Source organism: Pundamilia nyererei, unplaced genomic scaffold, assembly GCF_000239375.1.
Source record: "Pundamilia nyererei isolate P.nyererei 1_Seehausen unplaced genomic scaffold, PunNye1.0 scaffold00088, whole genome shotgun sequence".
Classification (NCBI taxonomy): domain Eukaryota; kingdom Metazoa; phylum Chordata; class Actinopteri; order Cichliformes; family Cichlidae; genus Pundamilia; species Pundamilia nyererei.
The window spans coordinates 1797327-1811147 of record NW_005187489.1 but is presented as its reverse complement, the minus strand read 5'-3'; the positions used below and the strand labels follow the sequence as shown (position 1 = coordinate 1811147).

The following is a 13821-nucleotide window of genomic DNA, read 5'->3' as shown; positions in this document are numbered from 1 at the left end:
ATTCCACACCCACTCATTTCCATCTTACTGCCTTCATGGGTGGCAAAGTCACCCCGAGCTAGGAGTCCAGCCCGTTCTCACTCCTGAGGCGTAATATGCTGATGCTTTGTCAAGTCCTGAGGCGTTCCTGAGGAACACGAAAGGTGACCGCCCGCGTTCTTATGCTACGCGCCGGGTTACGGATGAAATCCAGTAGAATGACACTCCCGCGGTATTCCAGCCCTAACCTTAACCCTAACCAGCACTTTAATGACGTTTTAAACAGATTTAAGTAAAATGAACATACATGTGTAGATTGATTCCAAACGGTTCTCATGTTTCCTCATTTTTCAGATCTCGTAACATAGAGACGTGTTGGGTGCTCGGAAGCGTAATATATCGATGATTTGGCACGTAGCGTGAAATATTACACTTTAGGAGTGAGGACGTGTCGGGGAGTCTGTGGTAAAAGAACGCTTACACATTCCATATTTTTCACACCAACCTTCCAAACTACTACACAACTTTCACTTTATTGGTGCAGGGACCTTTAGAGGACAGGAAACAAGTTCCCAAATGCGTGTAGTTTCACAATAGGGGGCCTGTTAAGCTGGAAATACTAAGCACATCTAAAAAGCATGCTGCAAACACTGGAAATAAACATGATCCGACTGTGCTTCAAAGGCTTTAAAGTACCAATATGGCAGCGTCTCTTACCTTCTAAGGTGGTTCCGGTGCCCAGGAGAGGATCGCCCAAACCAGAAGAATAGCGAGCGCTGACAAACAGCTCATACTCAGTGGCTGGCTGGAGGTTCTTCAGTACAGCCTGGGTGGTGTCTCCTTTGACAGAGATCTCCTTCCTCTCACCTCCCTCAGCAGGTTTGAAGGCAATGCGGTATTGAAGAACATTGCCAGGAGCAGCCCTCCACGCCAGTTTCATCGTAGATATTGTTTCATCGAAGACACGCAGGTCACGGGGAGAGCCGCGGACTGAAAACAGATCAAAATGCATCATTTCTCAAAATTCACATTTCTCAAAACTTCAGTTTGACAATAGTGTCAGCAGTTGTCCTCGCTCACCCTCCTTGGTGGTTCCATCCACCTGCATCTCGCTTCCAAGGCCGGAGGCGTACTCAGCAGACACAGACACACGGTAGGTAGTGATGGGGAAGAGCTCCTGGAGGACTATGGTGGTCTCTGGGCCAAGGGTCTGAGCCTCCAGTATCTCTCCTGTGCCGCTCAGCGGGACGTAGGACAGGCGGTATCTGATCACTGAACCCGGCGCGGCTTGCCACGACACCTTGAAACTGTTGGTTGTTTCTTCTGTCACTCGTAGATTTCTTACAGCTCCTTGTTCTGAGAAGAAAAACGCAACTCTTAGATGCTCAGTGTTTTTATTTTGATTACATTCTGTTAAATTCAGGTAAATCTCTTACCTTCGAGAGTCGTCTCTTCACCCGTCAAAGGGAAACTGTCTCCTTTATCATACTGAGCAAAGACATTGACTTCATAGGTGGTGAGGGGATAAAGATGGGGAAGGACAGCTGTGTTGGTATCGCCGGGCAAAGCCAGGGAAATGTAGTCTCCGGTGACATCTTCCGCCTTGCGGAAACGTAGCAGGTAAGACAAGACATTGGCAAGAGGAGGTACCCAGGTGGCACGGAAGCTTCGGGAGGTAATTTCAGAAAAGCGCAAATCGCTCGGTGGAAGCAAACCTGAAAATCAAAGAGGTAGTCAGGTAGTTAGAGCCTCACCTGCACGTGACTTTTATAAAGCTACTGTAGTTTAACAAATATGGATTTCAAAAGTTGAGATCTTGAAGCACTGGACAGCACACTGGCTGATTGTCGAGTGTTTTGGGCTGCAGCTCTCGGTATCACTCGAGCTCATTCAAGAGGCACGTCCGTGGTTTTTGTGGTATGTTTATTGGCAACTCTGATGAAATGATTCAATTTTGCCATGTCTGACAGCAATTTACAAAATATGTTTCTCTGTTTAGCTTTTCCATGACTGCTCTGGCTATTTGCCACTACGTCAGCGGCTAAAAATGCAGTCACATTTCAGGGTCTAATATCCTGTGGACCAGTGTGAAGGTGCTAACACATGGAAACCATCAGAAAGAAAAGTAAATCTAAGCTCCAGATCATAGTAAAGGAGTTGATCTTCTTCTACTTACTTCTCTTTTTGATGTTGAGCAGCTCCTGTTCAATCCTCAGACAGATGGACTGAGTCAGCTCCTTAGAGATCCTCTGAAAAGCATCAAAGTCCTCCACCTCATACACATGGGTGTCAGCCGGTGGATTAGCGATGGCCTCCAGCTCTGATCTCACCGCATCCTTCACGCCAACAGCAAATATTTCCACATCAATATTCCTCAGTTTGGTGGCCGCATCCCTAAAAGAGTCTGACGACTTTCCGTCTGTGATCAGGACCATGACGCGGGGGACGTTCTGTCTCGCTCCACGAGCTGGGACGAAGATCTTCTCCCTGACGTAAGTCATGGCCCTGCCGGTGTTAGTGGAACCGCCGCGGTAGGGGAAGGTGCGCACAGCTCTGACGACAGCGTTAATGTCATGGTGAGTGTTGAGGGCAAACTCGGTGTATGTGTCGCGACTGTACTGGACCAAGCTAATCTGGATTTTGTTTGGTCCGATGTCAAAGGAGTTGACCAGAACCTCCAGGAAGGCACGGACTTTTGCAAAGTTTTGTAATCCGATACTGTACGAGCCATCGACCAGCAGGACTACATCGGCCTGCACATCCACTCCCAGTGAGCACTCTTGAAAAAGACAGGAAACCAAGTCACATGACTGCCTGTGATTCATTCACGAGTACATCAAACTTAAAAGCTGACCACACGTGACAGCAAACCACCTCACCTGTTGACACCTTGACAGGCTGCGTCTTCTCCAGTTCAACGATGGGTTCACTGGGAGTCAGACCTTTGAGTGCGTACAGGCTGATTTCATACTCGGTCTCGGGGGAAAGGTCACGGACGTTGACGGATGTCTGTCCAGCCCCAATGTACAGCTCTTGGCGTTTCATGCCGGGCAGCATGGGATTTAGGGTTAGCTTGTAGCCCGTGATATCACCCAGAGACGGGGCCCACGTCACCCTCATTGACTTGGATGAAACTTCTGTGACCTCCAAGTTGGAGGCTGGCTCCACCACTGTGGGAGGCATCAAAGTAAACAAGATGCTGCACATCAGTATACTGTAACAGCATTTTAGATGAATCCTGCATGGGCATGTATTAAATATCACTTGACTCACTCTCCTCTCCGCTGACCAGAATGTTCAGCTGCTCGTCAACACCGGAGCACACTTGTGTTATGATCTCTTTCTGGACCTCCTGGATCATGTCAAAGTTGGGCACATTGTACACGTGTTTGCTGTGAGGCGTGGAGGCTATTTCCCTGAGCTCATCCTCATCTGCTCCTTTGATACCTGTGAAGGAAAAACAGTAACTCATGTGTTAGGACTGTCTGCTTTACAGATGTGATTTAGGGCATTGCTTATGTTAGGCAATACAACAGTTTGACTTTTACTGGGGCAAAACTGCATCTTAAAACGAGCCATCGATGGAAAATCAAATGGTTTCTGAGAACAGGCAGACTTTCACATGGGAAAGCACAAATCAGAAAGGAAAAAAAACACTGAATAATAAACCATACCTAGGACAAATATTTCCACTCCAATGTTCCTAAGTCTTCTAGCATGCGCCTCCACTGGGTCTTGGGATTTTCCATCAGTGATGATCATGGCTACCTTTGGAAAAGCTTTCCTGGATCCAGCTGCCTCAGTGAAAATGTTTCTCACCAGGTACTCTATGGCATCGCCTTTAAAAAGAAGTTCATGTGTATTTTTAAGTCCTCGCTCGCAATCAGGTTAAAAAACGCGATTCAAAGCCTCCTGATAAACATCGTACCTGTCATGGTATTTCCTCCTTTATACGGAAGTGAGTTGATAGCTTGGAGCAGGTCTCCTCTCCTGGTGTAACGAGTGAGGGGGAACTCTGTACGAGTGTCTGAGCTGTACTGAACCACCGCCACCCGGGTTTTGTCCTCGCCAATGTCAAAGGCCCCTGCCAGCGAGCCGATAAAGCTCCGGATGTGTTTGAAGTTTTCTCTTCCTACACTCCAAGAGCCGTCCACCAGGAAAACCAAGTCGGCTATCGCACTGACCGAACACTCTGAGGACAGACGGCGGACAGGAAAGACCGTCAATCAGGAGAACAGTCGATGAGAGAATGAATAAACACACTTTAACTGATTCGTATTAGGAATGGATTGGCTTTCAACCTTTGGTGAACGATGGGGTTAAAATCTCAGAAAGCAGAAAACTACATTCTTTACATCTCACGGTGATATTTTAAATCATGGCATTTCTTCTGTCCGTCTGAATAAAATAAAATCTTTGACAGGTAGTTGGACGACTGAGAGATGTGCATTCTTGCATCAAAGGAACTCTGAGCCATTGCCAAAAGTGGGCTGGTGCAGTTATTCCAGCAGACTGAGGCAAAAATGTGCCTTTGTAGACTAAATATTCAGCAGAAGTTCCACTGGTAATATCTACTTTTAAACACTGAGATCCTCAAGCTTTTAAATCACAGATGCAACAGAACATTTAAGTTGAAATGCTAATTGGCAGGGCTTATGTGGATGGACTTTAATCCTCGCTCCCTGCACTCTCATTGACTCTAAATGCGATTCCTCCTGTCTCACATGAAACATTCAGAAAAAGGCATCTTCAGTCAAAATGCTCTGACTTAATGTTTCAGAGGATCTGCACTCATGGTTGCAGTTTCCAATCATCATATGAGGGAAAAGTGAGCACGTCTGCCCATCAGTCACCACGGACAGTTTGAATAAGCTGAGGAAAGTTTGCAATGGCGACGCTTGATCAAAGCTGAACTCGTACCTCAGACCTGCCTCCTGCTCCTTTCCCCTCCAAAATCGTTCTCCTTAAGGGTTGAAGCTGAGAGCTCAAGGGAGCTTTTCTCTTGCAGCTTCAAGCCTTCCTTTACTTTTTTTTTTCTTCTTAATTCTAACCAGGCTGCTGGTTAGAATTAAAGGAACCAATGTGCCTTTCCACTCGCTGCCAAAACCCTGTCTGTCTACCCAGTTAGAACCCAGTAAGATGCCTGACCAAATTATTCCATGGGAAAAATATTATGATGACAGTCAAAAAGGAAAAAATACATTTTAAAAGTTCGGAAAGCCCTGCGAAGGGTCGGGTGTGTTTGGATTTTGGCCGACACTGCAGTAAGCATACTCACTGATTGCATCTGCCTGTGGCCTCCTGACTCGTCCGCTGCTGTTACTGGACTGGACTGAAACACAGGAAACACTCGGTGAGTTAGCGCCGCACATTGAAGCCTCACTGTGTACTTTTTCACAGCGGAAAAAGGCAAGAAAATCAACACATCATAAAAGCAGCTCCGTACGCACACAAACGCTGCATTAACTACAAACAGCGAGCAATTCAAGAGTCGGTAAACAGATGTGATTTTTCCCTTTCCTAGATTTTTTATGGCTGGATGGAAATGCTATTACTTGACTTTTACTAGCATATTATATGATTAAATTCTCTCCGTGTTGCCGAGGAAGTAAATGCTTTGTATCAGTGAACATAATTCAGAGGTTTCAATAGCCAGCAAGGAAAAGTGATTTCCTGATGTCCTGAATTCACATCAGGACACAATAAGAACATTATAGAGCGGAAAAACATACACTTACTTTTTAAAAACCTGTTTTCCACTGAAAAATATGTTTATAAAGCATAATCAACTCACTGGTCAGTTGTCCAAAGATGGGGATGCTCTCCTCTGAGCCATAATAGGAGCTTATTGACACAGAGTAGTCCAAGTCAGGGGTCAGGTCAGTGAGCGATGTCATAGTGGCAGATGCATCTAGGGTAAAGTCTCTGGTCGGTTCATCTATGAGGAGCAAAGCAGGAAGTTAGAAAGCTGCTGGGGTTTCAAAGCGTTTGTAGTGTCAGCACACCAACACACGCACTGACCTCCATCCGGCACTTGCACTTGTATTTTGAAGCCCTCTATCGTTGCCGAGGGTCTCATCCACGACATTTCCACTGTATTCTCATTTAGAATGTGAAATTTCAAGTTTGAGGGCGGCTCCACTGCAAATAAGAGACGAAGCGCTGTTAAAACACAAGACGCGTGTGACCGTGGGCGTATTTCTGATCAAATGAAATAAAAGGGCATCTTTGATTAAACATTCACATTAATCCCAACGACAAACACTTCGTGGCTGAAGCGGACTTGTTCGTTGTTGGGGCCAAACACACAACACGTCCCTCTGTGAGGGTGACAGGTGAGCAACACGTGACAATGGAAAAGTGTGAGAAGCCATTTTGGAGCAAAATGGCGCTTGTTTGAGTTGCCCAGCCGAGACGGCCCGGCAACTCAAGCACTGGCATACACGTCAGTCTGTGCACGAATCCACGCAAACGCCACTAAAGTGCAGACACTGAGTGAACCATCCAACACATGCTAAGTGCAGTTACAACGCATGCCCCACATATTAAACTGCCTTTATGATGGAGCCGAGCTCAGAGTAACAAACACAACAGTGACTTCATTCTTAAGTTACCGATTATACAATGGAATCAACGATGCCATGTAGCTGTTGGAGTGACAAAATGAACACCATATGTTATATACACAACGTATATAAACATATCTGAGGGACAAAAAAAATACTTTGTTGTTTATTTGCTTACGACTCTTTACAAAAGCGTGTGGCACACATCCATTGCAAACCTTTCAAAAAGAATACACAATTCGTCACCGGCGACTCTTGTGTACTTTTTCAGCAGCAGCATAAATGCACAAGAAGGTGTGAGAGAACAAGACTTCCTCAGACAACCAAATGTGCTTTTACAGAGAAAGGTGTACATGTAAAATAAATACGAGAAGACATATACAGTGTGAGAAGACCGCAGGCCTTTACATGGAGCTGACTTGATGACAACATCATGCAGTGTGTACATGAGAAAGTTGTTTGACTCAACAACTTTGACCGGCTGGACATTAGTTTCCATGTACAGAGACAGAGATGACAAACATATTTTAGAATGATATTCTTTCTTACGTCTTTAGGCTGCAGGCAGGCAGAGTGTTAACGTTTGAGTACGTGAGTACCACGCATGCATTAAAGCCACATCAGAGTATTTCAGGAACTAGCAGCAAACTTCTGACTGCGCTTCTGTCAACCAGGTTAACCACTGTTAGAGTCGGGTCACGGTATGGGTGTTAGTTCATATTTTGTGAGCTCATCTTTCAGTTACTTCTCATGTAATCATGCAGCTCTGAAAGTCTTTTCACTCAGTAAATTAGTGTCAACAACACAAAACTCGAGCAATTAATCAAATTAAATTGTCGTGAGGTTAATGAGGTTAGCGCAACCAATCTTACGTGGTCCTCTGGTGCGGGTCCTCGTTTATCCGTGTAGTGGCGGGGACGCGAACATGCATGAGATGCCACGGCATGCAGTACTGGGTGCATGCTTCATAAGAATATCATTGTAAAATATACTATGAGGAGGAAGCCATAGCTTGGGACACACTGAGTGCACAGGCAGATGACAAAGAGGAGCCCACCAAATATTTAAAAAGTGGCATTGGAGGATCACCAACCTGGCATCTCAACTCAAGGAGCCCCGGTGGACCATGTTGCCCCTGATTTCTCCACGAGTACTCATCTCCAACACCAAAACGGTACGGGTGTATAGTGTGTGTTGGTACTTGGGTGTGGATGAGTTGGGGAGGGGTAGTGAGTAGCACAGCGTGGACGATGAGTGGAAAATTCAGCTGCAGGATGCGCCTGCCGCTCCCACGTTTGTTCATGGCGAGCTTGTCTGAGCATCTTGTTTTGATTTGCTACAATTCCTTTCACCGCATGTCTGTCTGCTCTAAAAAAAATGTAGCTGAGGAACCAATGTGGTTTTGTCAAAATAATCGCGGGTAGGTTATTTGGACTTTGCGGTTGTGTTTGTTATATGGACGTCTGTCCCATCAGCTCATAATAAAGGACACTTCTGTCTTCCAGGGGCCAGAATCTGGCTCCCGTTGTGTTACCTCAGTCTCCAGCAGTCAGCCAGCCAACCAGCTATCCTGACCTGAGCTGCTGCCAATAGGAGAGACCAAGAGGAGGAAAGAACACTGACTCTCCCAAAGAGGCAGGACAGATGCCAAAGTAATTCCACAGCCTGTGCTGACATTAAACATTACTGCATATTAACTTTCCATATGTCCTGCAACTCAGCATTTTCACAAATGCCCGCAAAGAAGCTCGAGAAAGGCTCTTTGTCTTTGAGCTGTCTGAGGATTAATTGGCTATTCTCCTATTTCATCTTTCCACTCGGTTAGCGGAGATACCCGAGCGCAGACTCCTCTGCCGTGCGAGAGCAGGATTTCATACCCCCTCTCTATGTGTCATTATTTTGGACTGAGATGTTTGAATATTTAATTACATTAAGTCATTTTCTGTCAGAACTACTCCTGCTACAACCGATTCCTAACCGTTGATGACGTTTTACATCATGTCACATGTGGAGCAAAATCATTTAGTTTCTACTGAAACTGTAACGTAGAAGCGTGAAATCAGTGTTGGGAAGGAAAAAGCCAGACACTCGAGTTTTAATCACTTGCATTTTTCTTGCACAGATCCACTTCTGTCCACTAAATGACTCTGCTCCAGTACTGATGCACTTTTCACATTTCTATTTATTATTAAAACTGAAATGACTGTATTCTACTTTATCTTTTGTGCTTTTGCTGTCATGCACAATAATCTAATGTTTTAACAGCTGTTAGAACCACTGCAAAAGAAATTTGCATATGTTTTAGGATCTTTCTGCACCTTTAGTGTAATGATGATAACATTTATGTAAGCCAGATTAATCGGAGCGTAACTACCTGGTTTGGGCCATCTTCCCATTTTTGCGTTGGAAAAAGTGTAAAACTGAAATAGCAAAAACTGTGCTAAAACATTTATAGGGAAACATTAACCACAAAATGCCTTTTGTTACACTTGTAGTCTGTGCCTCGCTGTTTAATACATTCAGTTAGAAACTGGAAATTAAATAAACTTTCGTGTGCACGGTTTCTCACATGTGCCAAATGTGGACGAGAAACTTGCTCGTGCATTATTGGTTTAAAACTCCTAAATTACAGTTTAATTCCAAGTGAGTGGGATCTGGATTTGGAGTTCACATCAAAGCAAACAATGAGTCCTGATAGATACATTGGGAAAATATGCCACTACTGAGGAATAAAAGCATGACAGACATCAAGGAATCAGTCACATAGTCAACATATCATACATATGAAATAAGATTAACTTTATTCAGTCAGTACAAACAGTTCATGTTTGGTTGTGATGAATCGCTCACATTAATTCCAGTAGCTTCAATAAGGAGTGGAGATAAGAGGTAAATATAGAAAAGGAGGAGATAATGACTGGACAGAGTTGAATAGTGTGTGTGGGGAGAGTGAGGCCAGATGCTTTGTATTTACCTTGAGCATCTATGGAGGACAACAGGGCCGCCAGGAAGGCAGCCGTGGCCAGAGACAGCCCTATCTTCATGTTTGGCTCTAAAGGGTCAGCAGCGCATCAAAAAGTCTGCAGACAACAACAAAAAAGGACATTTGCACATCTCAGCTCACTTTTACACTGTGGTGTAAAGGCATCAGCTTTACACCTAACGTAGAGCTGCGTCTAAAGCGTGACCTGAGAGCCTTTACAATTAGACAGCGTGCACGCAGTTCTCCCTGGATCGTGTTTCTTTGAATATAAATCTAGATAAATAACTTTAATTAGTCAGTCATCGCTTTCAGTCCCGACACAAAAAACTGCTGGATCCACCTAGACTCCTTTACACAACCAACCACACCTTGCTGCCTTCAGTTGACTCCCATGGCCTGAGGGAGCACTTTTCTTACCACTGAATGAAGCTCTGCAGTTATTCAGTAATAAGAGAATGAAAGAAATATCCAACACATGCAATTCAGTTTTGATTTTCCAGTGCATAAACTGGAAAATGGATGCGTTTCTGGTTGTTTGCTGACTTTGGCAGCTTGCTGTGCGGATCATTACATCCAGCATAGACTCGCTGGTTCTCATTCACATAACACCTACGGGATGAAGACTGGATGATTAATTTTAAATCATGCTTTTTATTTGTTTTTGTTTCTAATGTCTCTGTAAAGCACTTTGAATCACCTTGTTGTTGAATTGTGCTATACAAATAAACTTGCCTTGCCTTGGAGGACCTCATAGTATCACTAAGTCTGTGATATCACGGGCTACTCTGTGATGATTCATTTTCATGTATATGAAAATATATTACTCCTCTATCCTTCCCTAAATCTTCACTATGATCCTAAGGGTTCCCTTGGGAAAAGAGAAAAAAAAAATCACAGAAGCAAAAAATTGTTTTTAATACATTCATTTCCTGTTGCAGATTTACTTGGATGTGATTAATTTGCATTTTTGACATTATTTTATTATTATAGACTCATGAGTCGCCCTCACACGGGACACTTCAGGCTGAACTCGAGTTCTTTAAACTTAACCGCAGGCTGTGCGCTCCGCCTGGTGCACATGTGAGGACACTGCAGCCCTGGATCCAATCGGATATCTTGGATCATATAAAACACAAATATTAGGCTAAATCTAAGTTACTACAGGCTTACCTGCCTCTCGCGGTGGCTGCATTTAAATCTGTTCAGCTCAACAACAAAAAAAAAATCGAGCTCTTATCTTAAATCTTCTAATCTCAGATCAACAACTCATTTCAAACTTCTATAATTTGCTTTAAGTGCATTCAGCTTGGTTTGGTGATCAAAGCGCATTCAATTGAAAAAGTGTGAATAAAAAATTTAAATATCGTAGCAAAATTTTGTGAGGAAAAATAAAAGTTGATCTTTATAACGTAATTGTTAGAAATAAAAGTTTGTCTACTCACCTACTGAAGTTCCCCCAAAATTCTGAACGGACCAAACGTGAGCGCAGCCCGCTTGAAGCCTCCCCCCTCAGGAAAGTAAGAAATTTCAGGAGCTGCTCCTGGACCCCCTTTCCTCTCTCTCTAGCTACTGGAAGCTCCACCAGCAGATGTCCAAGAAAGGAAAGCCTCTTTCCAAGTGGGAAGAATCTTTCCACCATCGGCTACTTAATAAGGGGGGAGTTCCCAGCTCTCAATTTACCATCATATGGGCTTCTTACGAAAGCTCCGTCCTTCACTTGATGTATGTCCCCCGCTAAGACCGACCGGGTGTTCGGAAATTACATTTTTCCCAGCATTCGTTCGGTCTGGCGACGAGTTTCCAGCGCCAATTGTGACTTCACAGCAGGGGCACCTTTGGCCAGAGCGCACTGAGGGGAACTTTCTTATTTGCGCAATGAGCAACTTTATCCAGCTTATTTACACAGATGTCAGCTGAAATTAAAACTTCACCTTTTCATTTATAAACATAATGCCCCATAATGCGCTCAAGATGCTTAAAGAAACAAAAGCGAAATCACATCAGTCCGTTTGTCTTTCAAGTTTATTTAAACTATAAAGGACTGAGTTTAGTTGGCTTTTATTGGGGAAGCCCTGGATTTTGAGCAGCAGCTGCTCCTGAAACTGAGAGTCGAAGGTTTATGGCGCCCTCTAGTGGTCATACTAGAGATAGACAGCAGATACAGGCTTGGGAAAGAAGTCTAAAACAAGGGTGTCAAACTCCAGGCCTCGAAGGCCGGTTTTAGATCTCACCCTGGGTCAACACACCTGAATCTAATGATTAGGTCATCAGCAGCCCTCTGGAGTGTCACTACCCGATCCGTACCGGAAACCCGATCGGTACCCCGCATGCGCAAATCTTACGTCACTTCCTCTCTTTGCGACATTCAATATATTTGAATGATGCGGTTAGCGCCCAGTTAGCTCTCTTTTCGACTGCCCGGGACATTTAAACAATGGATAATCCGTATACAAAGAAATTCATGCTTTTCTCCTCAACAGAGAGTGTCCCCCGATTGAGCAACAGCGCCGTAAAATAAGAAGAATGGCGCCTAATTACAGAGTTAATAATGCAGACTTTGTAATATCTCACGTGTAGATTCATCAGCCAGATGAAGTGTTTACTGACAATTGACAGTGATAGCGCACATCATCATCACTATTCCAACAATCCTCTCCTCACAGACAAGCATAAACACACTCGACTATCGCTAAATCAGATTTAACACACGTTTGTAATGACGATAAATCAGTTTATAATAGGGTTTATTCGCTCGGTCAGCAGGTGGCGGTATCCTCGTACACTGGGGAGTAAACTGCCATTAAACGAACAGAAGAAGAAGAAAACATCTGCACATGCGCGGTACGGATCGGGTAGACCCGATTTGTACGGTCAGACTTTACACATGCGCAGTAAGGATCGGAGAGTCCTGATCCGTAACTTTCTTTTTATTTTTCATTTTTGTCTACATTGTACTGAAATGCTTCATTATTGCAAACATTTTAAGATATACTTGTTATTCTTAACATCTTAACAGATACTCTAACCCATAACTATCGTAAAACGCTACGACCGGAAGTAGAAACCTTTCGCGCATGCGGGGTACCGGAAGTAGAAACCTTTCGCGCATGCGGGGTACGGATCGGGTTTCCGGTACGGATCGGGTAGTGACATGGAGAACTTCAAGACATGCCGAGGAGGTCATTTAGCCATTTAAATCAGCTGTGTTGGATCAAGGACACATCTAAAACCTGCAGGACACCGGGAAATTCTTGGGATATTTTCCCATAGAATAAATGATTTTGTAGGTTTTAATTAAAAATACCAACATTCCTTTAAAAAGAGAGTGACTGTGATTTATCTGCACAATAAATAAGCAGTGATCTCAAGCATCTGATACTGAACTTTTACAGAGTTACACCATGAGACAAACACCCAGGAGGGTGCTATAACAGTGATCAGTGATCAGACAAGAGACAAGAGGATGCAAAGGGGTCTGCATGGGATCCTACGGCCATGTTGGTGTAATTAACTGGGAATGCTTTTTATTGATCTTGTTTCACTGTGGCTTCCTGGGCATCACAGCACTAACAGCTCAACATATCCACTCCTTGTGAGGAGATCAAACAAGAATTACAGATGTAACCGAGATACAACACAAGTTAATAATCTAGACTTTAAACAGCCTCGATGATGCATCGTCAAATTACAGGCATTTATCTTTAGAAGACAGTTTGGGTTAAAACGCTGGGGTCGGGACGCGGGCGTGTTTTATCCAAAACACAGAGTGAGACATCTGAAATTAGCCTGACTCATCAAATCTCAGACGAGAGCTGACATACCAAACACACTGAGACTTATTGCGGCTCTGTGGAGCGGAGCGTCCTTTGACCCACCCTTCAGATGATTATGGGCATGCTGTTGTCCTCCTGATCAAAGAGGGGGAGGAATGAAAGCACATTATTGCTTCAAAGGCTTCAGTTTCTGTGTTCATGCATCTAAAAAAAACAAAGAAATAATATAAAAATGATTTGAGCAAATTTCTCCCAACAAGAATGTCTAAAGTTTGCTTGCAAAGAGCTCGACTGTGGTTAACCACAGCAATCAAATGATGTGCTGGAACAGTGTTTGTTTTGGGCTCCAGATTTCTAGTATTATGGAAGATCAGCAAAACCTGGCACACTCTGAATGTTGACTTTGCAAGATTTTTTACTTGCAGCACACAAGAATAACTACTAAAGCCCAGCTCCCCTACAGGCGGAGATCTTTCAATAATGCAGCAGGTATCTCACAGATCTTTATCCTCCAGGCTAC

General features: G+C 44.0%; 1 protein-coding gene across 3 annotated transcripts in view; it reads right to left on the bottom strand.

Annotated features, from left to right (window-relative positions):
- The window catches only part of col12a1a (collagen, type XII, alpha 1a), a 46740-nt gene extending 35284 nt beyond the window's left edge, over nucleotides 1-11456 (bottom strand). For 2 of the 3 annotated variants that reach the window (XM_005738996.1, XM_005738998.2), the window contains exons 1-13: nucleotides 10971-11456; nucleotides 9520-9625; nucleotides 6001-6120; nucleotides 5774-5917; nucleotides 5258-5311; nucleotides 3908-4171; nucleotides 3654-3818; nucleotides 3253-3426; nucleotides 2859-3149; nucleotides 2156-2758; nucleotides 1416-1694; nucleotides 1060-1335; nucleotides 697-969 (exon numbers count right to left, since the gene is read on the bottom strand). In XM_005738996.1, the coding sequence (XP_005739053.1) occupies nucleotides 697-969; nucleotides 1060-1335; nucleotides 1416-1694; nucleotides 2156-2758; nucleotides 2859-3149; nucleotides 3253-3426; nucleotides 3654-3818; nucleotides 3908-4171; nucleotides 5258-5311; nucleotides 5774-5917; nucleotides 6001-6120; nucleotides 9520-9589 (2713 nt within the window). In that variant the 5' untranslated portion in view covers nucleotides 9590-9625; nucleotides 10971-11456. The remainder of the gene's footprint in view (nucleotides 1-696; nucleotides 970-1059; nucleotides 1336-1415; nucleotides 1695-2155; nucleotides 2759-2858; nucleotides 3150-3252; nucleotides 3427-3653; nucleotides 3819-3907; nucleotides 4172-5257; nucleotides 5312-5773; nucleotides 5918-6000; nucleotides 6121-9519; nucleotides 9626-10970) is intronic. The other variant, XM_005738997.1, reaches the window with a different exon arrangement.
- Between the last annotated feature and the right edge of the window lie 2365 nt (nucleotides 11457-13821).